Source organism: Protomyctophum bolini, assembly GCF_963924005.1.
Source record: "Protomyctophum bolini genome assembly, chromosome: 7".
NCBI lineage: Eukaryota > Metazoa > Chordata > Actinopteri > Myctophiformes > Myctophidae > Protomyctophum > Protomyctophum bolini.
In genome coordinates, this window is record NC_137868.1 from 37701216 (window position 1) to 37728955 (window position 27740).

The 27740-nt window shown below is 42.2% G+C and overlaps 3 protein-coding genes across 3 annotated transcripts in view; 2 read left to right on the plus strand and 1 right to left on the minus strand.

The window, feature by feature from the left end:
• setd2 (SET domain containing 2, histone lysine methyltransferase) overlaps positions 1-11008 on the minus strand; it is a 32620-nt gene extending 21612 nt beyond the window's left edge. Inside the window, exons 1-9 of the mRNA XM_080769027.1 lie at positions 10598-11008; positions 8194-8315; positions 7226-7247; positions 2554-6641; positions 2307-2438; positions 1730-1858; positions 1096-1219; positions 902-979; positions 498-595 (exon numbers count right to left, since the gene is read on the minus strand). Coding sequence (XP_080625153.1) covers positions 498-595; positions 902-979; positions 1096-1219; positions 1730-1858; positions 2307-2438; positions 2554-6641; positions 7226-7247; positions 8194-8222 — 4700 coding nt within the window. The 5' untranslated portion in view covers positions 8223-8315; positions 10598-11008. The remainder of the gene's footprint in view (positions 1-497; positions 596-901; positions 980-1095; positions 1220-1729; positions 1859-2306; positions 2439-2553; positions 6642-7225; positions 7248-8193; positions 8316-10597) is intronic.
• A 4759-nt stretch (positions 11009-15767) lies between these two features.
• Positions 15768-20561, plus strand: LOC308318295 (RNA-binding protein 12B-like). Its single transcript, XM_080767792.1, has 2 exons — positions 15768-15958; positions 18237-20561. The coding sequence occupies exon 2, from the start codon at positions 18259-18261 to the stop codon at positions 20284-20286; it is 2028 nt and encodes a 675-aa protein (XP_080623918.1). The 5' UTR covers positions 15768-15958; positions 18237-18258; the 3' UTR covers positions 20287-20561.
• A 2024-nt stretch (positions 20562-22585) lies between these two features.
• Positions 22586-26558, plus strand: rbm12bb (RNA binding motif protein 12Bb). Its single transcript, XM_080768421.1, has 2 exons — positions 22586-22724; positions 24240-26558. Exon 2 carries the CDS (start codon positions 24262-24264, stop codon positions 26260-26262), a length of 2001 nt encoding a protein of 666 aa, XP_080624547.1. The 5' UTR covers positions 22586-22724; positions 24240-24261; the 3' UTR covers positions 26263-26558.
• The last annotated feature ends 1182 nt before the right edge of the window (positions 26559-27740 follow it).

The window sequence follows — 27740 nt, forward strand, 5'->3', positions numbered from 1 at the left end:
AAGTGAGGGGCGATCTTATCATAATACATCATCTCATTCTGGCCAGTCTCAATTTGCGTCCTCACTGTCCCGTCCTCACTTTTTATCCTCACTATGTACTTTGATCCGCCAATCAAACACACAAAGCTGGGCATAGGAGGGGCTTTGGAACATGATTGAACATGTATTTTATCCTAGTTCAATCACTTCAAATACTCTTTCATCTTAAACTACCGATTAACCGAAAATAGGCTATCTACAAATTTACAACACGTAAGCTTGTAGTCGATGGCCTATATTCTGTGCATAGCAGGCTTCCATAGAAGGCTATGGAATCTAAATGACTGAAATAGGTCGTGGTGACTGAGAACTTTAATCCATGTGGGAATGACCATCATCACCAGCACAAACATAATCCAATTTCAGAACTCCTTAATAAAAAGGACAGTTGACATAATATATACAAAATGCAGAGTAAGGGATGATATGAACACAAAGTGATGATAAAGAAGACCAACCCGTATCTCTGGAACTGGTAATCAAATGTGAGTTCTGTCGCCGCAGAGACTGCCTTGGTGGTGAAGAACCCGATCCGAAGCTGGCCATTGACGGTCCACTAAAAGGAGAGACACAAATCCATCAGATCATTTAGCTAGCAACAAGGTGAACTGAACATCTATAGTTGCAATAATATCCTTTTAGTTGTTATCATGTTACCAGTAATTGGTAATCGGACAATTCTCAGTTTTGGTCACCCTTCTGGACATACTTGGAAAGACTCTATATCTTTCTTATTATTGCGTTTGTTGGCATCTTTTGGTGTCTGTGGTAATGTCATCGTAGGTGTTTATTAAGAATACAATTGAAGCAAAAATATATATTAGAATTTACAGTGATTTTTTTACGGAGATTTACAGCATACCTTTTGCGTCTCACAGTTGGGCTCACAGCTGTGGTTCATAAAACGAGAACAATTCCCCTTCAGCGTTGCGTCAATAATCTGAGGAGACATAATAGAGATGTGTGCTGAAACCACCTATGCTGTATGCACCACGACTCTGACCACAATCAACTAGGTCTGAAAAAACAGAAGATAGTCCTCCATGTCAAGCTCACCTCATTGTTCTTCAGAGCCATGAAGTAATAATGGATGTTCTTCATGCGAGCATATTCTTTCACCCTCGTCCTAAACTCCTTATGATCCAGCACCTCACCACAGTACTCCAAAACAAAGGTATTTCTGAAGAAGAAAGAAAAATCAAAGCACAGATGTATTGCCAATCTTACCTTTACAACCCCTGAGAATGTTTTCTTTTAGTACTTATTAGCTGTGACTGTGACTAGGCAGCTTGTGTACAGTATAACCCACAATTATGCTCATCACGGAATAGGATAATTACGTACTGTATCAGTTTTTGAAGATTGAGATACTTCTGCTTAAAATGGAGTCAAGAGACAGGAAAGAGTGGCTAATGCGTAAATCTGAACGAGGGGCATTAAAACAAGCCTGTGACTATAGTTCTAACTGTGTGAGCCACCAGGTCACACCTGGTATCATTTAAATACTTAAACCCAGTTTAGACTTAGTAAACTGGACCCGAGTTGGCGCTCTCTGTAGTTGGGTCGCTATTTTCATTCTAGACCAAATGTCCTACTACACATTGTGAGCTTGTAGACTATTTTCAGCGATCCCCCCCCCCTTAATGCCCCTTATGTGTTTCAAGTGGTTATGGATTTTGAACAGACTTACGATATTAGGTCTTTAGCTGCCCGTAGTCCCCATCCCTTATCTTCAGTCAGAATAACTTCAAAATCAGCATGCTGCCTCATCTGGAAACGCCGGTTAGCGCAGTACGATCCATTCACGCACCGTGATGAGCTAAGGAGGAAATATTTCAAATGAGAAGAGAAAGCAAAGACACATTCTGTTCATCATGACCTTAACCCATTTTGACCTGAGATCAGATTAAAAAAAGATTCTTCTACATCCTGACAGTTTTCTGAAAAAGCTATGTTTCTATGTCAGTGGTTCTTCGATTTTTCAAAAATAGCAGATCTACAAGCTCATAGCGCTAGATATGCTATTTTTCAACCAAAAGGGGTTCCCGCCCAAAATGGGTTAACCACACCAAATCTCTTCACCTATTTTTGCCAAATGTTTGGTGCCCAGAAAGGGACTATAGTGGTTTGCAACAAGGTACCGGTACATAACCGTGTTAGCATTTCATCAACACATTCACAGGTTTATCAGTTGATATTGCGTTTGATATAATGACTTCTTACATGATCTATTTTAGCTTTATGGCAGGTATTTTGTAACAACTCACCACTCAATCATCAACAAACGATTGAGGCAGTCCTCCCCACAGGCGAACACTCCTTTGGATCGCTCTTCTCTCGAAAGTACGCCACATTCACACTGCATTCGCTTGATGTCTCTGTGAGATTTGCTCTTCTTTCTGCACATGAGAACATTCAACGGTCAACGATCGAGCTTGGGTGAAAATTTTGTTATGTTATGTAAAAAAATTAAGCCAAGTCTCTTAAGCCAATTAAGCCAAACCAATGCCATACCTCTCAGTCAGATACAGGTTCTCCTCGATCAGGTCAAAGTAAGGCGGCATCTTCTTTGACTTGGACTGCTCTCGCCACTTGCTGGAATCTCGGAAGTCCACGAGATTGAGTAAAGGACGCAGCAGCGGCGGCGCCTCAGTCTTGACGGCGGTTTCCTTGGACAAATCGCTTTCCGCTTGGCGATCCCTCTTACCAGCAGGCCCGGCTTCCGCCTCGTTGTCCGAATCGGACTCGATCTCTGGGCGCCTTTTCTTAGGAGGTCCCCGGCCTCGATGGGGCCTGAGGTTGTCCTCTCTCGGGGGCTCTGGGAGAGCGGAGCCCTCGCTGGAATGACCCCTGCTGTTGCTGCTTATTTCATAAGCTTGGACAAAAGGCGACGACGACCCGAGAGGTCCATTGCATTCTACAGTGATTTTACCATGACTGCTGTCCTCCCCGTGGTCATTAGTCAGGGAGTCGGGGTGGACTTGACAAACGGGGTCTGGGTAATGTTGGGGGACATGGAGGTAGGCTTGTCTGCTGGTTTGAAACACGGGGGGCTGACAGGTCCAGGAGGCGTTGCTTGGCCGGAGCTCCTGTCCCAGCGGAGAGGTTATTATGATGTGTCTAGAGTTCAGTGACTGTGGCCCGTAGCTGCTGTCAGGCTGCTGGTATGTACTGCTGGGCTGCTCCAGTTGACTGAACCCGTCTTCTCCGTCGATATCCATATCGACAGAGAAGTCTTCGTGTTGGTGGGGGAGGATCCGACCATGGCTGCCTCTCGCGTCATGCTGTTTCTCCGTGTAGGAATTGTCAAGGCTGTGGAAGGGACCCTGGTTCGCTGGTTCACTGCCCTTTGGTCTTTGGGCACTGTTATAAGGATCCTTATAAGGCTGGGCGATGGAAACGGCGGAACCTTCCGACTGACTAGTGCTGTCAATCATATTACTCTGGGACTGACACATGCCGTCGCGTGGCATAACGTTTTCGTTCATCCTAGCACCACTGGCGTCCTCGAAACTCACAGGAACAGCTCTATGCCTTTGCTGTGGACATACCGGGTCTTTACTGATGTTCAGGTCAGATGCCTTATTGTGTTGCTGCTCTAAGCTGTTCATTTGACTGCATACAGAGGCTGCCGTGTCTTGTGTGTCCAGTGTTAGTGAAGAATTCTTTGGCACTACCACGACTGAGTGCAACCGTTTATTCGCATCTCCGCAATCCGAGTCGTACTCGGAGTCATCACTGTCACTGCCCTCACTCGGTCCTGACCCGTCCTGACTCAGCAACTTTCTCTTAACTGGTTTGTCCTTGACAGCGCTCTCAATGGATGCTTCTTCAGCACTGCCACCATTCCAGCTTTCCATATTTGTGACTTTGTCTCGTGAGGTATCATTTACATGCAAAGGATCTTCCACGGTTCCATCACCAGGGGGGTTCGAGAGAGATTGGTCATTGGTGGTGCCACGTGTGTCTGCTTGTGAATGCTCACTTTGGTCTTTGTGTGCACCTTTCAGAGAGGACGGGGAAACAGCGGTGAACTTCTGCTCAATAGTCTCTACCTGCATTACTAACTTGGAATGTGTCTGGGCTTCTTGTTGTACGTTGTTAACAGTAGGCTCGCACAGTACTTTTTGTGCTGTATCGCTGTCCCAGTTGTCTTGTCTTGCAATATCCCAGCGTGATTTTTTCGAGATATTCTTTCTTGTGGTTGAATCCGTGTTGTGCTGTTCACTTGTAGGTGGCAGCTGGTTCTCAGGATCAAGGTCTAATGAATCTGATTCGAGAGGCAAGGTTGTGCAAGACTGCATGTTGATAGTCACATATTTAGTAAATTTGTCATGCTCTGATATAGTGTTCTGCTGCTCAAGGTCATTGACAGGGAAATCTGCCGTACCAATTAATGAATTTTGCTCCAATAAACACTGACCAAGTTCCTTATCTTGGCTGGCTGTTATATCATTACTACTGCATACATGTAAGCTAACTGTTTCAGATTTGGCCAGTGGTAGAGGGCTATCCTTGAAAACACAAGATTCTACTGGGACAGCATTTATAATAGGCGGGTGACCACCACATTCTTTCTTAGAAGTTACAACAGATGCATTTATATTCTCAGTTTCAAGACTAGAGTCCGTTTCTTGTATCCTTTTAGAAGACAGTTCTTGCAAATTCACATCAAGAGATGAGACCGCCTCCTTAACGTCACTGTTGCCTTGTTCTTTCCTCTGGCGTGAATCATCTAGCTGGGATTCAGATTTTTCCTTCCGGTCTCTTGAGTGGGATTCAGTGGAGATTGAATCTGTGTGCATTTTATTAGGACTGTGAAACATGTCCTTTGATTGTCTATCAATTCCACTGACTTTCACGGATGACTTGGAGGTGGTGGTCTGCTTTGAGTCGGGCTTACTGTTTTTCTTTTGGGACTTCCCTTTGTGATCTGCCTCAGAGTCACTGGAGCTGCTTTTGTGGTGTCGCCTCTCGGATGTTTGAGAGTGACTTGAATAACTGGATTTAGCACTGGTCTCAGACTTGTGATGGGTAGTAGATTTACGGTGATTAGACTCAGGTTCAGGGGAACCCTTATGTTGAGAATCAGGGTCAAACTGTCGCCTTATTGACCTCTCAGACCTCTCGGATTTAGAAGACTGTGTTCTTTTATCCGTTTCCGGTGAGTGTGGAGAATCTATACATTTTGTGTCCTTCTCAGATTTGAAGTGAGAAGATGATTTGGATTCTTTCTGCGAGCTTGAGCGTGTGGACGATCTACTAGAGTCGTTCATTCTGGTCCGGTTCTTCCTGTGATCATCTTCAGAGTCAGAACTGTCCCGGGTTCTCTCTGCCCGGGAGCGAGAGCTCCTTCTATCTCTACGTGGAGAGCTCCGGTGTGATCGGCGCTCGGTGTCGTGATAGTATGACCTATCGGACCGTGACCCTCGATCGCCTCTGGATCTTTCTGATCTGGAGTGGGACATACTTGTCCGAGAACCTCTTGACCGAGACCGCGATCTAGATCTGGACCTTCTGCGATCTTTGTCTGAGCGAGAGGAACGCAAAGACGTGTGTCTGGAATCCCGGTCTGATTTTGGGCGACTAGAAGACCTGTCGCGGTTCCGCTTGGAGCAACTCTTTTCTTTTTCATCAGTATTTGAGCAACTTTTTTCTTTTTCATCAGTATTTGACCCAGAGGAAGACTTTTTCAACTCCTTGCCTGTCTGTCTGTCTGTCTTGTCTGGTGGTGCTTTATTGTTAGGGTTGACTGATTTGTGGCTGGAAGACATCTGGCCTGAATCTCCATCAGATTCTGAACCAGCGGGAGCGCTATCAGATTGGGACCTGGTTTTCCTTTTAACTACTGTGATATCTTGTTCAGTGCTACTGGAGCTCTCTCCATCTTTTCCTGAGTGGGAGGAATCAGTTGGCTTCTTAAGGCTGGGGGTTACCCCGGCCTCAGAGGACTCTGTGTGAACTTTTTCAGAAGGGCTGTCACTGATAATGTTTTGAGGCTGGGGTGAGGGTAACTCCACTGAGTCCACTCTGCTTCTACTTGAGGATTTTATTGAAATCTGTGGTGGAGGTGGAGGAGGTGGTGGAGGTGATGGAGGTGGCTCTTGTGGCACAGGACTAAGTGTCGGTTTCTCTTCAGTAACTGAGACACTGAGAATCTGCTTCTTAAAATGTATCTTTCCCAGGTCAATTTTAGGTTTAGGAGGAGGTGGTGGTGGTGGTGGCGGTGGTGGTGGTGGAGGTGAGGCGACTGGCATCTGAGGCAACTGAACCTCTGCGGTCAACTTTGATATTGGTGAGGTTGACTTCTTTTGCTCACTCATTTTTTCCACACTTTGCACTTCTGGGGCTTCAGGGGCTGAGGTTGCAGCTGGCAAGGCAGAAGGGAGATCAATTGGAGACTTTTCGGGGCTGGGGGGGACGAAGAACAAGCTCTGCAGCGGCTTCTTTGTCGGAGCGAAGCTGAAGGACACTTTCTGACGACCCTGCTCCTCAAGGTTCACCTTCATCTTGGTCCCTTTAGGCAAGAGATGGCTGGACAGCATGACTCTGGGAGTAAGGCTTCTCGTTAGAGCTGCCTTGGTGAGGCCTTCAACCGTTACCTACAACATAGACATAGAAACATTACCAAAACTGTTAACTAAAAGATATGGATGTTTTACTTTTCAGTAGCAATTACATTTTTTGTTCATTTCAGCCATAACATGTCACTAAGGCCTAAGCCAATGGTTAATACAAAAGGGTGACTTTGTACAATATAAGCAGAAAGAAGCCCAGGTAAAAGCATTAACCCATTTTGGGCGGGAACCCCTTTTGGTGTTTTAAACATGTTATAATTTAGGCATTTAGCTATTGAAAAATAGCAGATCTACAAGCTCATATGAGCTTGTAGATCTGCTATTTGAAAAATCGTGAAAATGTGCCTGAAATCTTTGAATATATGTTCTTTCAGAGCGAGTTTTTAACTCAAATCTGTGCTACTGAGAGGGTCCCTGGAACAACATATTTTCAGATGGGGGTCGGCGGCAAATGTCATATATATTTGGGGTTCCTTGACATGAATATGTTTGAGAACAACCGACATAGAAACATGGGTTTTTAATAAAACTGACAGAATTTAGAAGAATTATTTTAATTTCGACGTCAGGCCAAATGGGTTAAGGGCCATGCATTTTTGTGAACTTACCGAGGTACTACTCCCCTCCTCTCTGCCGGTATTGAAGAGGAACATAGGAAGACAAAATAGAGATTAATTAGAGCATTCATAAGGCTCTTCCTGAGTGTAAAGCTTTGCAAAAATAAACAAAAACTAAATTTTTAGGCTTAATTTACTGGGTGTAAAGACATGTTGCAAATTAATCCATCCACCAAACTCTCCACCAATCCACGTATTGTGGATAATGTCTTATTGATAAGACATCATCATACACTTTGAGGGTTGACCCCGCCCCCCTGTGGTTCCGAACGCGCCATTGGAGGGGTGGGTGGGTTGAGAGTAAAAACAGCAAGTTTGCTGAGAGGTGAACACCGCTTATCACCACTGCTCAGTGATGTCATTTTGTACTAGTGATCCACCCACCCAGTTCTGTGGGTGGATGGATTCGCATCTCCGAACAGATTGTATAGTCTGAGGTGCAACAATTCCGTAGTACCGTATATCTGTTGACCCAACGAGAGCCTTTTGCAACCATTTGCTGGGCATCTTTCTTTCAGATTTTTAGGTGCACAGTTGTCACTAGGCTTTTTTATTTTTTATTTTTATGGTCGGACTATCTGTAAATTGCATTAGTTTGGATGTGCAAACATTTCATGTACAGCATTCACTGGACTAACTCATTTTAAAGAGTACTGGTATGTTCATATGTGTAATATAACGTGCATTCAAAATGGAGCCGATACTGGTCAGCCAGGCTCTGCCACTTCATAGGCAGAAAGTTAAAAAAAAAATAGAAAAAAACACGCATGGGAATTCACCACTAGGAATGAAGACTAAATATAGACGATGTGACTGAAATAGTAAAGTCTTACAATGGATGGAGCTATGCAAGACCTTGGCCTACATAATAGAATCAAAGGCTAAAATTGTGATTCTCAAGATCAGTGTGTGTGTGTGTGTGTTTGTGTGTGTGTGTATGACTATGTATATGTATATACCTGAGCTCTGACTTGATTACAGCGTCCATTGCACGACACGTCTATAGTTAGAAGGGTCGTAGAGGCTGCTGACCGAATACAATCCAATTCAGAGAAGTGAGCCCTCCAAACTGATGACACACCTAAAAGAAAGAAAGAGAATCAAATGAGACTGGGTCATGTCAGCAGCTATACAGTCAGAAATGGCATGCCAAAGCTTGAATGAAAGCTAAAAATACAGTTGTAACTAACTATTTATTACAGTGTGGGGTAAGTCACTATTGTGACACAATCTTTTTTATTTATTTTACAAAATGACACAATGTTAGAGCCAGGTGAAGGTCTGAAGGAGCAAATCTTTGAGAATATTAATGATGGTGCAGGGTCAATCCCAAAACGCAAAGACAGGCAATAGATACAGGTACTGCTACTGCTTAGTATGGTCTGTGCGGTGGTAGTAGCAGTATTTATTATAGTTAATTGCCTACTCTGATTAGAATCCGTTTGCATTGTGTGTGTGTGTGTGTGTGTGTGTGTGTGTGTGTACTATCAGTCCAAGGGTCAGCCCATAAGAAAACACATGTGTCATGCCTCCAACTGTTGGGTGGTGTCTTCTCTTGAGCCTACTACACAGACAGTGTTATCTATTGTTTCAATGAGGCAGAGAAAGCCACTGCACCTCCTGATTGGACTTAAAGCTACACCCCCAACACACACACACACCATGCTTGTTAATAATCCTACATTTTCATTACATATTACAGAAAATGAGAATGAGGACCTGAAATGAATCCTTTACTTCCAAGATAATTTAGGTTGTACTCGACAACCTGTCCTATATAGTGCTCCACTAAGTGGAATAGAAACATGGATGCATGCAGCCAGGGAAACTGCCGAGAAGAGAACAACAGATGCCATCATCGGCACTCAGAGACTGGGTGACCAGGCAGACAGTCTGGTGGTGATCTGATTCTGAACAAAGGCTCTTTTTTAAATAACTGGTTGACTTGAAACAGCCAACAACTGCACACTAATCAAAGAAACCAAAACAAAGTGACGGAATTTAAATAAAATAAATAAATAGGGAAGCTGTTCTTCACAGCATGGCCCCGTGTTCCCGAAGAGCTAGCGAAGAAGACGAGCGAGGCCTTTTAAAAGTCGACTGATACTACTTGCTAATAACAACACGCTTAAATGTTCCAGTAAACCTCACTGTTTTTGAGAGTGCATTTTTAACAAGGATTGGCTAGATGCAGCCCAAAGAGTCTTCCTGCAGTTGTCGGGCATTTAAGATCTGATTATTTGGATTAACAATGTTAAAATGGTTTGGTTATTGCAGATCAGATCAGCTAAGCTAACTAGCTAACTAATGTTAGTGACGTTAACAGGCAACAGCCAAAGGCCATCTTTAAATACGAGAAGTGAATTTCCTTTTTTGTGCTAGTGTCCAGTACCTGGATTTTTACTGATTTTACTGATCGTGTGCGTTGCACACATGTACACAATATTGTACATGCTTAAATATTAACATGAAATATTGTGGATATTATGCGGATTTCGTGTTTTGGGTCACATCGTTTTGGTTAAACGGACACCTCGACCTCATATTTGGGGTGGGGGAATTCAACCATTCATTGTGGTTGTTATACTATACTATAGGCGGTTTTGACAAGGAGCCTAATTATTCCATGATTATTATTGGCCAAACAAGAATAGAATACCTCGATGATGTACCTCATCGATCATATTTCATAATAATCTGTATCCACGTTCAGAGATACATTTCATCCCGTTTTAATTAAAGGGGAGATGGTCATCATAATAAATATTGCATAATGCCTTCGACAGGTGAGAATCATGAACATTAATTATGATGTTTACTGAGGTGAACAGCATCGGAGTCGTTTCAGACGATCCCAAGACTGCCTTTGCTAATAAACATTGACGTACGAGGCTCGAGCCTTTCGCTGGACAAACATGACGGAAGACGCGAGCTTTATTCTTTTGAACATTTATCGTTTTTACTTCAGAAAATGCGTCGTTCTGTATCGAACGAAAGGCTGGCGTGACTCGTGAGGAAGAGTATATTATATTAGCCACTAGCCCACTACTTAGCATTACCCTGCTAGCATCCGGCACGGCAGTGTGAGCTAGCTGTGTGGCTAATGTTAGTTTCATTGCAGGATTGGTTCATTTGCACTTGTCTTGCAGTTATGATAACTGCTGTTGCTTCTTGGATGGCTTTTACTTTCTGCCAATTTCACGGACAAGGCGGGAGGATTTCACAAAGGACCCCTGTACCATCACCATACACCCGGCTTAGCCAGCTAGCATGCTTAGGCAGTGTGTGTGTGTGTGTGTGTGTGTGGGGGGGGGGGGTACTTAAAATATAGCAAAACAAAACGATCGATCGACAGATACTCACTTTACTAGGTGCTTTCGGTCATAATAAGGCTCCCCCATCTTCAATGCCACCATCAATCGGCCCGCTGGAACACATCAAGCAATGTATATGCCGACGTCAAGTGATCCATACGGGCTTGAATGTGGAGAAAAGGTCCTCGGCTCACTGCTTCAGCCAGGCTGAGCCAGCTGCTGCTCCAATGTTGCAAAGCTAAAGCTAACCCACAGCTCAATGATGGCAGCCAGTTCAGGACTCCAATATAATAATACATACATGCAGCAACTTAGCAAGAGTTTGCATCCCACTGTGTGTCGTTATATGTTGACTTTACACTTCATGCGCCGGCGAGGTTCCTTGCTATAACTTTTATTATTGCATATTAACTTTATAGAACTCCCCCCAGACAGCAGTACAACTCTTGCTGCTGCTATGCACTACTTCAGCATCACATGATGAGTGGGGATGGCAACAACATACCTGGCGCCAACGCTAAACGGTGTTCAATATTATATTATACCACTTTGCTTTTGAACTGTGCAGCTCCTCGAAGATTAGACAAGTTACAGTAGGCTGTTGGCACAGCACATATAGTCTACTGTACTGTAAAACTGATTGAGAATGTAGGATACACATATGCTCTCTGCAATTTCACTTTGCGTTTGGCCCATGAGTCAGTGAGTGAATCATGAGTGTAAATATGTAAGTACATTTTATTTACATAGCACTTCTCACAGAGATTATAACTCACAATTGATTTACATACAGTGAGATTAAAAACAAAACAAGATTAAAACAGAACATCTATCTATCTAAAACCTTTGGGAATGTTGAAATTGACCAAATAGTAAACGACAGTGTGACTGCAAGAAAGCCTGTCAATGCAATGTGTTGTCTAAATTAACACAGCAATTACTAAATCAGATTTCTGAAATAACTTGAACATTAAGCTGAACATTTTTGCTCTAGTTGATTATGATTGATATTGTGATAGCACATTGAGATTTGTTTCAGATGTAAAGTGCAATATATTTTATAATATAACTATAACTATTATTATTATTATATACAATCAGCACTAAAACATTTTAGATACATAAATAATAGATGGATGGACGGACGGACGGGCAGACCAACATTTATTAACCTTTTATTAATTAGAGAACAGAGAAGTAGTAGGCTAACAGTAAATATATATAAAAGATGGTATGAAGGTGACTTAACAACCAACCTGACCTTCTGTGCCCCAATAGGTGGAAGTAGAGGCGGTAATATTATGTAGAAGTATCTCTGCAAATATTACGTTAAAATGTCCCAGCATATTTTATACTTTTTGAAATATTATAACATTTATTTAATAATAATAATAATAATAATAATAATAATAATAGAATTCAATAAGGATCTGATCTAGCCAATATACAGCTGACAAGATGATTAATGTCAGGTTGGTCACAAGAAGTCCGAGATCCACATTGGAGCCATACAGTTCCCATGTTTATATTAAATGCATGCAATATCATAATTAACCCTTATCATAATATATATCATAATTTGTTCTATATCATAATTAACCCTTCATATTATTACAGCCGTCTGTGCATGCAGGGATCCATGCAGTACACATTGGCTGGTCTTCTGCTGCCTGTCCAACACCTTATCCTTGCCTAAGGACTACAAGTACTTTTGACAAAGAATCGTGGATGACCTCTATATTGTGATGGCGAAGCAATACAAGTTCACTTCTGCTGTGTGTGTGTGTGTGTGTGTGTGTGTGTGTGTGTGTGTGTGTGTGTGAGTGTGTGACTGTGTGTGTGTGTGTGTGTGTGTGTGTGTGTGTGTGTGTGTGTGTGTGTGTGTGTGTGTGTGTGTGCGTGTGGACGGTTACACCGGTCTCTAGAATTCTGAACTGCTGATGCAACTGTATCCTTTCACACCCTAGTGGCAGTGCCGTTTGAGTTCGGAGCCCTGGGACCCGATGTTAAGCTCTTTGCATCCTACACCTGCTGCCAAACTCATGCACACCATCAGGGCTTATTCTGGTTGTCACAGTCCTGTGCCCATAATAGTTTGCACATGTTTATAGTCTATATATGTTGACAATGAGCATCTTGCTATGTTGGTTTTCTCTGAAATTTCAGTGAGAGAATGAATTAGGATTTCTTAGCCACCATGATTATAGTTATTAGTGGTGGTGAAGTCAGCTATGCAGGCCTGGAATTTCACAACTTGTCCACTTGGCCTTTGGTGTTTTTGAGTGCTCAAAGGTCAAATTCCAGGGCAGCAAGCCCATCAAATTAAACAATTATTTTAAGTCCACAAAAACAATGAAGCACATTTTATAACTTTATTAATTTCTATGTATTAAAAATAAAATGATCCATAACCATTAATATTAGGGGCGACTTCCATGACATTCCTGGTCGCTCTCAGCTCCCAGCACCATCCAAGGGGAGCAGTGGAGATCATGGACACCTACAAGTATTTGAGTGTTCACTTGAACAAGGAACTGAACTGGACTGGATTGACTATGCTGACTATGCCCTCTAGTCTACACAGTATGGGTTAGGCCTAACCGTTAGGCAAGCAAGCTGTCCTTCCTGAGGAAGCTCAGGTCCTTGACCTTCAATGTGTGCAATGGGATGTGACGTACCAGTTTGTAGTAGTCAGTGCCCCGTTTGCAGTTTGCAGTGTTAGGGACACTGGACAGAGACTGAACAGAGGCCCCTTCTCCACCAGGGTTGAACCAGTTTGGTTCTTTTTTCCTGCCTAATATTGAAGCAGTTCAGTGTGTTTCCACTGAAAATGAATTGGTTCAGAACCCTAAATGGAACCAAAAAATGACTGGTGGTTCCGTGAAATCACCAAGGTTCCAAGAATTTAGTTAGTTTGGTGGAAAAGGGGCCAGGCTGTTGAAAAAAAGACAGTGTGTGGAGGTGATGACAGACGAGAAGAAGATATTATCCAGATTCCTGGCCAATCCCTACCCCCTCCAGAAGGAGGTAGCCTAGTGGTTTAGCCCCAGGGGTTCTGGAATCCTCCCCACACAGAACAACAAAGCTTGAATACATTTAGTTGGTTATACATAGATTACATACATTCGTTTTTGACAATAACGTAATATGAAAATCATGCTTTTCGACAACATAGGCTACTATAGTATGTTGTCGTTCATGGTTTTAAATGATAATAAAGAAATTATGTGTTTAGTGGCTTGAGCAACAAGTTGAGAGTGAGCAGCCGAAGTGAATATTGGAGCAGTACCATGAAGAATACAACCACTAATCCACAATGGTATCATTATATTATGACTGCAGGCAGTTTATGAGACACCGATTATGAGATTATGATACACATACCCACCGCAGGTACACTAGGTATGACAGAGTTATAAACCATATCTTTAGAGAGTGAACAATCCTAAAGTCTCTCAGTTTGCTGTGGTCAGTGAACTCCAACGGCCAGCAGATGGAGGCCTTGCTCTTGGGGTTGAGTTAAATGTAGTGTTATGAACAACATTCAAGATTCAAGAAGTTTGGAGGAAAATAGGCCTACAGGTCAATACAAAACTAAGATGATAAAACCAGAAAAAGCACAAAGACTTGTCTTCATCAGGGTCCTCTATTTTCAATTCATCAGAACATTTACAAATATACACAAAAAACTAAAAGAAAGAAATTAAGAAAGAAAGAAAGAAAACATCATGAAAACGGTTAGAAAAAATAATAATATAGGGAGGGGAGAGGGGACGATGTGATGAGGTCAGCACATCTCCATTTGGGCACATTTGGGCAAGTGGCTATCGCCTAATTTAGCCCAATGAGTGTTTTTCGTGCAAAACTAATGCTTGGAATGGATTCAGAATCATGAAAAACCCCTAGTTTTGACACATTACATGCTTCTTAAAGCATAATTCTAATTTGTTATTTTTTTGCCTTAGGCCTATAGGTTTTTAATGGTACTCCTCCTTTCAACCCCTGTATTCATCATGATCCATATTTTACTATTTTGAAAACATCTAAAATAGTTCAATTAGCCTATATACAAGATCACAACGTGTCGATGTAGATTGGCTAGTTGAACTATTTTAAATTGTTTTTCAAAATAGTGAAAATTGGCAAATAAGTTTATGCATAAGTAATAAGTAATGGGTCATGCAAGACTGAAGTGGCCATTTGTCCATCAGTCGACTACTCGACTTTGAGGCTTAATCAGGATTTTGGTCAGGACTAGACAGCTGTGGACATTGCTCTTGTCTTTATGTTTTTATGTAATTTTGTTTTCTTTTCTGGTCTTTGTGTTGTCAAATGTGTGTGTAATATTTGTTGCATACAAGGCTGCTATGTCGCAAGACAAATTTCAGTGCAAGCTGATATTAAAGTATATCAGGACCTGAATGGAAACATGGAAAAGAATGTGGTGATCCCTTTGGAAGTGTGTTTCACTGTACATTTCTGCCAATAAAGCCATTTCACTGACGGTAACCGGCGATAAATATAAATTTTTCTATGCTCATTTTAAAGAAATGTTTAAAGGGAACATGAGAAAAATAAAGGGAAGCTCTGCACACTCAGATCTGCGCACAATCAATGTATTTATTTAGCAAGCTTTCGGTCTACTGACCTTCTTCAGGCATGAAAGAAAGTTAAAGGCAAAGCATAATGAACATTTAAAAATGTTGCCTATATAGGTTAATGTTAATGGTACCACAACTTTCAACCCCTGAATTTACAATGATCCATAAAAAAAATTCATTGACAATTTTAATGTGTGTTATTTACACACACACACACACACACACACACACACACACACACACACACACACACACACACACACACACACACACACACACACACACACACACACACACACACACAATCAATATAATTCTGGTCTTCACAAGGAGTGTTTCCCCAATGACATTTAACTCAAACCTGCATCAAAGGCGCCATCTCCTGGTCGTTGGAGAGCACTGACAACGACAGGAAAGTGACAGGAAGTGATGGGACCCGAATGGAAACAAGACTTTCTTTCTTTCTTTCTTCTGAAATCCTTTTGGACCAAAATGCGTGGCTGTACCTTGTGCTGTTTGCATTTTGTATATTGTCGAATAAAACATTTGGACAAGAAGCACCCGCCCCATACGTAGCCTCGGTCCCAGGCTTACTTATCGCCCCATACGACAACCCCCATGCAAACGCCGCCCGCATTCCCGTTCAGAAAACGAACACACCCTTCAGTTTCACTTCCGCCTTAGCAAGCTTTCGTCTTTTCTCTTCACTTGACTCGACGGCTGAAGATACACACGTCGGGAACAGATTCACCTTAAAGAACTGACTGATTTGGGCTAAGTGAGAGTTCTGCCTTGGTAGTCATTTTTGTGTAAGTGTGACGTTATCTGAGTTTAGCGTGGTTTAACTACAGGCTGTTTTTGTGTTTGTTTTACACAGCTCGGCACAGCTGAGCTAGGCTAGCTGCTAACGAGAAGCTGAAGCCAGGCCTTGGAGCCGGAGGCTAACGTTAGCCGAGCTAGCGTAGGTACTAGTGAACGAAGATATAAGTGGTGCAAAATATTTGTGTGTATATTGTCATGATGTCATCCACGCATTTTCAACTGAAAAAGGGCGTCAAATTGTGTCGATTAGCATTACCATTTGCATTACCATGAACAAGAGTAGACAGTTGGTTGTACGTCTACGTACCACGGTGTCTTGCTCCGAAAGTGACCGACCTACAAGCTACTGCAAGTCGTCTGCAACGCGTTGTGAGCTTGCCTTGTAGCTCTATTTTTGGGGCGTGTTGAATGTACAGTTGTGAGTGTGAAATGACGTAACTACGAGTACGAACCCATAATCGTTTTTGTACACTATTGTTGACGTAAAGTTGGTTTTGCAGAGTTTTGACTGTTGGTTGGGGTCAATTGTGTATTTGTTTTTAATTATGCGAGTACTGGTTGTCAGCTAGCTGGCTTGCCAGTATATCCATTGGTCGTTGTAATATGTTGTAATATGTATTGTACCTTTAAGCACACTGTGTTAACAGTGACAGGATAAAACGGCTGCAGCCATGTTGTTTTGCAAAAAAGAGGCGAGTGTGTTGTCGTGTGTACATTGCTATGACGGATCCGTGAAGAGACCCCTCCCTTTATTTTGTTGATGATTAATCTGACAGCACAGCAGTATTGTATTTTAACTGTGCCATTATGGACCTGAGCTTCTGTGCCACTAGTAATGCTGGCCTGCAGTAATGGTTGTTGGTTTGTCAGGGGAAGTAGTGTGGAGCTGGATTCTTAAATGAAAAGTGGTTTGCTTTGTTAACAGTCAGTCACAGGTGGGACTGCAACAGTTAAAGAAAGTGTAAATGGTGCATTTATATAGCGCTTTTACGGAGATTGTGCATTACATTCATCACACACACATGCTGGAGAAAACCATGCAAGGCACCAACCTGCACATCGGGAGCAATTAAGGTTTCAGTCTTGCTCAAGGACACTTTGACACTAACTCTGGGGACCTTGCTGTGTCCTATCCGGTCACTACCCCTGAGCCACTGCCGCCCTAAAGCCTATATCTATTCTACGTCCAAGCATAGACATGGTACCGCCTCTGCCTCTGATTGGCCTACCGACACTGCTGTCTTTCCCCCATGGTCTCACCAGACTGTCCTCCGAGACGCGAGGTTACTCCGTGGTGGGAAATAATAGTAAATAAGAATAATAAAAGTACAAGAGAATGGCAGCTTGGCATGCACGACAGTAACTTGTAGAAGAGGCATTGTTTGTGCCGTTTGCTTTGATTGAATAATTGATTGAACATGTATGTATTTGATTTGGCTGTGTTCTAAAGTGTTAGTGTTGATGATCGTGTATTAATCCAATTAAACTAATACTTTACTAAAAAAGATAAAGATCAAGGGAAGAGTACTTTTTACAGTAAAAGTACAATAACGTTTCAAGTTTACACATGTATACCAATAAAGAGGCCAACGGCATAAACAACATTAATTTGCCTCTTCTACAAAAATAAAGCTTACTGCTGCGTGTGCCAAGCTGTCATTCTCTTGTATTATATCGTACTTGTATTTATTGTATTGTATTTATTTATTTCCCACCATGGAGTAACCTCGTGGCAGACTAGCATGTATCTTCCACCTCGGAGGAAACTCTTGTAAGGCCGGCAGTGTCGTAGGCCAATCAGAGACAGGCGGGCGTTACCATGTCTATGCTCGGACGTAGAAAATATATACGCACCCCTAAAGTGTCATGGGTGTTTAGCAGGCTGAGTCAAAAGCAGGATGTCAGAAATTTTGTCCTCAGTATTTTGTGTGCATGGTCTTATAAATGTTCGCATAAATTGAACCGGTGCGCCCTGAACATGTGTACACCACAGTACAGTAGCTTTGTTTCCACCACAGTACAGTAGCTTTATTTAAATACATTTTAAAATGGGAATCATGTGTTGCCCATTACAGCCATACAGCATGTTTGGGGGAGATGTTTTTCTGGATGTTCTCGTAGGTGTCTGTTATGGCCATATTAGTGTTTTTGGGCCAGTGATTGACTTATGGGTCCAGTGGCATCATGTTGGTATGCCAAGGAATTTTAAGGTGAGCTAGAGATGCTGTCGGCAATAATGTCATTCTGTACCCCTCTGTTCTGCAGGTGCTGTTATTTGTGCTTTGGCATGGCGGTGGTCATCCGTTTACAGGGACTCGGCGTCACAGCTGGTTCTGAGGACATTCGCGCTTTCTTCAGAGGCCTCAAAATCCCAGATGGTGGGGTGCATATTATTGGTGGGGTACGAGAGGAGGCTTTCATTATCTTTGCCTCTGATGAAGATGCAAGAAGGGCAATGGTTCGGTCGGGGGGTTGCATTAAGGGATGCCCAGTCAACTTGCTACTGAGCAGTAAGTCAGAAATGCAGAGTATACTTGAGGAAAGTACAAAAACTGCAGAGCTGGAACTAAAGGGGTCACCCAGGGAAACGTCCGGGTGGCATGAAGAGGATGTTTTTGGAGGGGATAGGAGAGCTGACAACATGCTGTCTAATAGAGGAGGTAGACAACCAGGTCATTCTCATGATAAGGCACGCCAGAATCTGAGGTCTCCATCAACCACTGATGATGATGTGTACGTGTTTCTAAAGGGGATGCCTTTCGAAGTGACTGAACAGGATGTCCGTGACTTCTTTCATGGGCTACTTGTCGAGGACATCATCTTAAAAAAATTCCAATGGGGCCAAAACAATGGGTATGGTCTAGTCAAATTTGCCACTAGAGAGGATGCAAGAGGTGGCCTGATGAGAGATAAGCAATACATTGGTCCAAGGTATGTGAATGTTCAGCCATCACGTCAAGAAAAGTGGCTTCAGTCAGGTGGAAGTTTGGAAGTGGGTGTACATGGTAATGGCAAGTTTGGAAGAGGGAGATCGCCGACTCACAGTCCAAGGTCAAGATCTCCTTTGGCCCTGCCAACTCGCAGTCCAAGGTCAAGATCTCCTTTAGCCCTGCCAACTCACAGTCCAAGCCGGTATCCACAACCCCTTACAAGGTCAAGATCTCCTTTGGCCCCACCTACTCACATTCCAGGATATAAACAAGTCCGTACAAGGTCAAGATCTCCTTTGGCCCACAGTCCCAACTCTTCTTCCAACGAAGATCTTTGTGTCGTCATCAAAAGTCTGCATGTTTCAGTGGAAAAACGTGACATCAAACAATTTTTCAAACACGCAAGACTGGACGATGACCAGATTCTGTTCGTACTTAACAAAGGAGGGAGATCAAAATGCATCTTTGTGCTTTTCGACAGTCTTGGGGAATACAGTGTGGCCTTAACTCGCAAAAATGAAAAAATATATGACAGAATTGTCTCTGTCTCCCCAATCTCACGTAAGGATATGATGTCCATCCTGGAATCTCATGCCGAGAACGAGGGGCCTCTGGAACAACAAGCCAATCCTTGTGATTCTGAGAATGTGTGTCTCTATCTGCGTAATATGCCGTTTGATGTACATAAGGTAGAGATCACGGACTTCTTTTTTGGGTACAATATTACAGAGGACAAAGTGTGGTTGCTGCGGGATCATAAAGGTGCCAGTCTTGGAGAGGCTTTAGTGGTCTTTCGGTCTGCGGGAGAAGCTATGAGTGCTCAGTCTCTGAATGGCCAAAGTTTTCTTGGGACGGAAGTCATGTTGAAGTCCATAGCACTGTCTCAGATGCAGGAGTTTGGTGTTGTACTCACAGCAGCACAAGAGTCTATACTAAGAGAGGAGAGGTACTCTGCCAGGAAAAGTGAGGGACCTCATTATCCTGGTGACATGGCGGTTCAAAACTTAAGAATGCCCACTGATGGTAATGGGGCAATACAGGTTGATGTCCATAGAGGGGGTGATCCTTATGCAACAGGATCTTATGCTACACAGGGCGGAGGTAACGGAGATTTTGGGCCGCCTGCACCCCAGTTCGATGGACCCACATGTGTGAAGATAATGAACCTGCCGAAGCGAATCCAAACGGACGAAATCTATGACTTTTGTTATGGGTATTGTGTGATCCCCGGATCTGTGACCTGTGGGCTCAGACGTATCCAAGGGAGCTGGAAGCAAGTCGCAAACGTGGATTTTGAGTCACGAGAAGAGGCGCTTAGAGCAATAAGAGAACTGAATTTAAGACCAATAGGTCCAAGGAAAGTACAGTTGATGTTGAAGGAATAGTTTTTTGACTGAAAATAAGACATTTTCACATCATGTAACATGCCCCAAACTGGTTGACTTTGGACTTGATGATATTCTGGGAAACCGCTTCATCACCCTGTGCGTTTTTGTTTTTTCCTCTACCATAAATGTTTAGTTTTGGTTTTAAATTAGTTTTTGTTCGATTCAATGTTGGGGATGACCTGAGCTCAAATCTTATTGAAAGATGTTTGTTAAAACATTTAATGTACTCTTTACTAATCTAATTGCATTTGATAAAAGTACATAGTGTTGAACATCTGACTCATGTATTCATTTAGATTTAAATTGACTTGTTACCCCATCAAGGTAAGAAATCTCTAAAGTGGTTGAGCCTACTGATTAATTTTGGTGTGTTACTTATAAGTTATCTTTTTCTTTACCTCAATATAATGCAATTGCCCTGGACAGCGGATGAGTTGATTATTATAAATAAAAGGCATTTTTATTGCATTATAAAAACACCATAATGACAAAGTAAAAATGTCATGCGTTTTCTGAATGCTAAGTGCTTCTTTTTGGGTTCTGGTTAGCTACCCATAGTTATATTGTGTACACTAAATGTTTATTTTATGACACTTGACTGACAGTCCCTCAAAGAAAGAGCACAATGGATAATATAGCTCTGTAACAAGTAGGCCTGCCATTTCTTGATGGCTCAACTAGAATAGGGAAGACATTAAAATATTAAGAATGATGTGCATACTGTCAAAAGTAAAGACATTGAGTTTTATAAGAAACTTGGAATTGTGTTTTTGCAGATGAAACAGTCAAGTAAATTGATAGGCTGACTTAAAGTCCAATATGACAATTATGGCTTATGGGACCACCAAAACCCAAAGATAACCTTTTCTGTCATCACTTGCTAAATCAGGTTTTAAATATCTTATTTCAAATCATTAGTCTCTTACTATTCATTATCCTTAATATTTATCTGCTATAATGTGTGTTGCTGGTTATTGATCATAGAGCATAAGCAGCTGTAATTGGAATTTAATTCTTATTTGGCATGAAATGAAATTGAGAATTAATGCTTTTTTTTTTTGGACCGGAGAAAAGCTGAAAAAATTGTTATGGTATATTTTTGTGCTGAAAACTGACATTCACTGGTTGATTTACACCACTGGCCCTCTATGCTGTCAGTTCAAATCAAATGTCAAATTCACCAAAATTGACATTCATTAAAATAACATGTTACTGAATGTCATAGAAATTGATATGTACTAGTAATTTACATCTAAAATTGCTAAGAGGCAACTGTAAATTGCTGATTTTATCCTGTGACTACCCAATTTGGGTTGGATCATTGGGTGTGCTCAGTGCTCACTCACTATTGTACTGTTGAGGCTCATTCATATTCTGGATTTTCGGTGGTGAGCTGCTCACACTGGAGCTGAAATAACGTTGAGTGGTGGTGAGTAAAAACAGAAGGGCTGGGGTGGTGGTTCGCTCTTCACCGCGGCTTGTGACGTCATGTAGTTCGGTGGTCACCTAACCACCGGTGACCACCGAACTACAACATGACGTCACGAGCCGCGGTGAAGAGCAAACCACCACTTCAGCCCTTCTCTCTGTTTTTACTCACCACCGCTCAACGTTATCTCAGCTCCGGTGGTCAGCTCACCACCGGAGTGGTGGTCACCTTACCACCGAAAATCCAGACTATGAATAGGCCTTTAAGGGTTATTCAAGCGTTATTCATCACCTCACCACCGAAAATCCAGACTATGAATAGGCCTTTACCCATTTAATGGCCTAGATCTGAAATGAAATGATCATTTAATTAAATGCAGGGGTCATCGCCATGCTGGCTTGCGGTGGACATTTTTGCCATTTATTTTGGGTCAAATCTTAGATTGACTGGCCTAGAACTCAATGGTCCATTTGGTTCCATTTGTCAGTCTCAATAAAACATTTGAAAACCACCAGCAGTAGTTGGACTCCTAATATGCCATAGTTTCATAGTAAATCATTGTCATACATATTCTGGAGAAAGCCCATGGCAACTTGACATTCAGTAACTGGGTCCTATGATCAAAATACGAAGAAAATCTAACTGGTGACCCCTGATACTTACATAGCCAAAATTGAGACGACGCCAGGCGGCCAGGGTCATCTTCAGAATTAAGAATCATCACTGTTCGCCACGGCACTCAGCGCTTCACTTCACATTCCAGCATGGTAGGTGGCGGTAATGCTCCTAAAATTGGCGGAGCTATTCTACCGGCGGAAATCCAAATGAAGAATCTGCTTCAGCGTCAGCGAGTCAGCGAGAGAGAGAGGGAAGACAAGACATCAAGACAATACACTCTGGGTCCCATTCACCATACTGGCTTTTTATTGCTATTTTATCCCAAACAAAATCACTTCACTTAACTTTCCGGCTCCGAAATACACGGTCTCTTGTGGTAGACCCTTGAGTAAGTTTTGAGTACGTTTTGTCGTTAGCTGTGGGTACACTGTGGAATGAACGGTTCATTCTCGAGCTAGCCGCTAACTGCTAGCTAGAGGCCTTGGAAAGCCATGGAGGTGTCGCTTGCAAATAACATGAGAACAAGAGGGAGGCTCGCAGCTCACTTTAAAATGCTCCATGCTATTTTAGCCACACAGCATCGGCACGACGTTTCGACCACCTTGCGGTCTTTTTTCAAAGTCAGCTGGGAAAAATCAACATACAAGCCAAATTGTAAATGTATTTTTTTTGTCAAGCGACACTGTATTATGGATTCTAATTTAAGCTCTAGAGAACGCTAATGCAGGTAGAGAGTGCTATCGTTGTTGGCTAACGTTAGCTTAGCTGTTGTCTTCTGAACGTGAGTTTTCTATTATCTGATTCTGAAGTCTGAACCATTCGCATCCATTGTGGTTTTAAATGGCTGGTGGTGTATTCGACATTATTCGCTACCTGTCTTAATTCCACAAGACTGAGATATGACTTAATCTGATTAACTGCCTCTGGTACTGCTGGCATGCAGTAAGAGTTATTGGTTGATCAGTGCAGGGAAGTGGAGCTGGATTCTAATGTCTTGCTTGGTTCTTTGTATTCTGTGTTTGAGATGCAAGTGATGCCGTTGACAGTGGTTTTGTGTGTTGGCTCCATGGGTTGGCTCCCATGATCCCATCAAGTATATTTGCAATGTGGTGCTTCTTCCTTGGAGAGATGTCAGTTTCTCGTGAAATCGCAACTACACTAAAAGATTGAATGTAATTCTAAACGTGTGTAGAGGGCATTAATGTGTATGGACCTGGTGTATAAATTGGTTCGTCAAAAGTGGCCAGGCCACTTACATGAAAGAGAGGTAGTTGTCCTTTATTTATTTATTATAAAGCTCGTGATTTTTTTTGTGGAAATTATATATATATATATATTTTTGCTGTGGGTGTTTTTTCAGGCTCTTCCTAACGAGAACACTTGCTCTTGGTTATGTGTGTTCCTGTTGATGGCCATGTTAACGTTTTCTGTTCTGGACCAATAATTGACTGCATTTTGGGCGCAACCCAAAGCATCACATTGAAAGACTATCACAATGATGAAAGAGATGAGCATGGACTTTTGTATTTAACTTTTAATTGAATTGTTCATTGTTTGTACCTGAGATTGCACACTAATGGCACTATTAATCTCAGTTAAACCCATAAATTGCATATGCTTAAAAATCGAGGCATTGCCAAGGAGACTATTAAATCCCAGAGAACAAGGGAGTGAGCTATGTGGTTGTTAATGCTCATTATCATACTTCCCTAATGTTTTGATATCTGCAGTCTTATTGCCTATTTTACAGTATTTCAGTGGTGTACCAGTTTGCCATGTTATGATCACACACTGTAAACTAATGGTTCAGTGGTGTCATGATGGAATGTCAAGGAATTTGAAGGTGAGCCAGAGATGCTGTCGGCAATAATGTCATTCTGTACCCCTCTGTTCTAATCTGCAGGTGCTGTTATTTGTGCTTCGGAATGGCGGTGGTCATCCGTTTACAGGGACTCGGCGTCACAGCAGGTTCTGAGGACATTCGCAATTTCTTCAGAGGCCTCAAAATCCCAGATGGTGGGGTGCATATTATTGGTGGGGTACGAGAGGAGGCTTTCATTATCTTTGCCTCTGACGAAGATGCAAGAAGGGCAATGGTTCGGTCGGGGGGTTGCATTAAGGGATGCCCAGTCAACTTGCTACTGAGCAGTAAGTCAGAAATGCAGAGTATACTTGAGGAAAGTACAAAAAATGCTGAGCTGGAACAAAAAGGTTCACACCGGGAAAGGTCCAGGCGGCATCTAGTGGATGTTCTTGGAAAGGCTAGGAAAGATGACCACATGCAGACTCCTAACAGGGGACATAGCCAGTCAGACCATTCTCATGATGAGGCACGCCAGAAGCTGAGGCCTCCACCAACCAGTGATCCTGTGTGTGTGCTTCTGACGGGAATGCCTTTCTTTGTGACTGAAAATGATGTACGCAACTTTTTTCATGGTTTATCTGTTGAGGGTATAATCTTTGGGAAAAATCAACGTGGCCATAACAATGGGGAAGGTTTCGTCAAATTTGCCACAAGCCAGGATGCAAGAGATGGCCTGATGAGGGATAGGGAATACATTGGTCCAAGGTTTGTGAGAATTAGGCCAGTAACAGAAGAAGTTTGGCTTGAGGCAGGTGGTAACTTTGGAGTGGGTGAAAACGGTAACGGCAAGTTCAGAAGAGGGAGCTCGCCAACTTCCAGTCGAAGGTATCCACAGCCCCATACAAAGTCAAGATCTCCTTTGGCTCCACCAACTCACAGGCCAAGTTATCCACAAGCCCGGTCAAGATCTCCTTTGGGCCCTCCAACTCACAGTGCAAGGCAACCACAAGCTCGTACACGGTCGAGGTCTCCTTTGCCCCCCAGACCCAACTCTCCATCCAATGAAGAGTTTTGTGTCATGTTGGAAAATCTGTCGCATGCTGTGGAAAAGCGTGACATCAAAGAATTTTTCCGTTATAGACTGGAGGATGACCAGATACTCTTCCTACTTGATGACCAAGGAAGAAGAACAAGCTCTCTCTTTGTGCTTTTCAACAGTCTGAGGGACTACTGTTCAGCCTTAACACGCCATAATGAAAAGTTAAATCACAAAAATGTTCACATCTCTCCAATTTCACGCGAGAAGATGATGTCCATCCTGGAATCTCACACCGGGAGACCTGGTCAAGGAGGTAATGTTAATGACTCTGAGAAGGCATGTCTCTATGTGCGTAATATGCCATTTGATGTACGTAAAGTAGAGATCATGGATTTCTTTGAGATGGGTTCTGTTGGGTTCAATATTACGGAGGACAAAGTGTTTTTGCTGCGGGATCATAAAGGTGCTGGTCTTGGAGAGGCTTTAGTGGTCTTTGAATCTGAGGAGGAGGCTATGAGTGCTCTGCATTTGGATGGGCAAAGGTTTCTTGGGTCAGTAGTCATGTTGAAGTGCATATCACTGTCTCAGATGCGGGAGTTTGGTGTTGAGCCCCCAGCAGCGCAAGAGTCGATGGCAAGGAAGGAGAGGTACTCTTCCAGGAAAAGTGATGGACCCCATTATCCTGGTGACATGGCGGTTGGAAACTTAAGAATGACCACCGATGATCTGCAGGTTAATATCCATAGACGGAGTGATCCTTACCCAGGCGGATCATATGCTTCACAGGACGGAGGTAACGGATTGAATTATGGAGACTTTGGACCGCCTTCACCCCAGTTCGAGGGTCCCACTTGTCTGAAGCTAGTGAACATGCCATTGAAAATCAAAATGGATGAAATCTATGACTTTTGTTATGGATATCGTGTCATCCCTGGATCTGTGACCGTACTACATGACAAGAATGGAATGCCAAATGGTTCTGCGACTGTGGTCTTTGATTCCCGCCAGGAGGCGCTTACAGCAGTTAAAGAACTGAGTGGAAGACCAATAGGTGCAAGGAAAATACAGTTGATTTTTGTTTGAAAAGAAAGCGCTTTTCACATGATGTAACCTGTCCTAACTTGTTTCGGACGTAACATGACCATATTTTGAAATATAAGCTTCACTTAGGCTTTTTTCCTTTTGCTCTACATGAAATGTTATATTGTGATTAGACAACATAGTGTGACTAGTAAATGTGTTTTGTTTTGAGTGTTCTACAATGACATAATTGTTCAGTTGCTTTCTTCAATGACCTCAGCTTTTACGGGGACATTTATGTAATTATAATTTTGTTAATGTAATAAGTGATAAAACCCAGATAAATGGCATGCTGTTGAATTAAATGACTTGTGTATGCATCTTTATTTAAATTTAATTGTATGTATTGTTTGATCATTTTCCAGTTTACGCAACTGTCTAGTGAGTATTTTTTGTGGTTTCTCTCCAAATTCAAAAGTGCTTCTGTTTTAGGAAAAATAATGACTTTGAGATATTGTAAGAATCTTTATTTAAATTTAAATTAATTGTCCTCCACCAGGTAAAATGACTGATGTTGAACCAACTGATTTATTATTTGCAAATTATTTAACAATTACTTGACTCTGATGTCGCAGGATCCAGTTAAGTCTGATCTAAACTCATAGCGGCTGCATCGTTTGCTCATGCATTTGTACTTTTCTTCAGATTTGTTTTTAACTTAAGCTGTATGAAATACTTTCCATTAATATAGTGGTTGCAACTCTATTAATTGATTGCCTGAGTCCCGTTAAAATTGAAGTCGTTCTGGTCATTTTGTGGGGGGCACAGGGGCCACGCATTAAAAGTAAATTAATCTGCAAAATTTAACATTTGTATTGTTGACCTATTTCTAAAATATTAGTGCAACTTTCGTTCGTTTTTTACCCCTCTATTACACGGAACTATGCTTTTTGTGTCTATCACTATGCCCAAAAATAGTTCCATGTGATAGAAGGGTCAAAGTTGCGTTAATATTTCAGAAATAGTTAAACAATACAAATTACGTTAGTTTTGTGAATTAATTTACTTTTACTGCGTGGCCTCAGTGCCCCCCACAGAACTGGAACTACTTAATATTGACCAAAACCAGAGCAGAACTCCCACCCCAGACTCGGTCAATCGATTTTATACGGTTGCAACCACTATTAATGGCAAGTATTTCATACAGCTTAAGTTCAAAAGATCTGAACTATTCCTTTAAAATGTGTATTTTACACAAACTATATGGTGTAGAAAAGTGAGAATATCAAGTACCAAAACGGTGTGGCAGGTACTTGTACTATTTATTTTGTTCCTAAGATTAATTGAGAATGGTGAGTATTCACATGAATGTACAGGCCTACATTACAATGATTATGATAGGCCCACCTAAAGTAAATTATCTGATCACCATTGTCCCTGTGTAATTGTCCACTAAACTTGGCTTTTTAATCACCTTTTATATTTATATATACATTTTATAGTATGTCCCTGCAACATATACTAGTGTCATGTCCAGGGGG

Excerpts from the sequence above, each read along its gene's own strand:
- LOC308318295 (XM_080767792.1), top strand. The coding sequence starts at position 18,259 with ATGGCGGTGGTCATCCGTTTACAGGGACTCGGCGTCACAGCTGGTTCT.
- rbm12bb (XM_080768421.1), top strand. The coding sequence starts at position 24,262 with ATGGCGGTGGTCATCCGTTTACAGGGACTCGGCGTCACAGCAGGTTCT.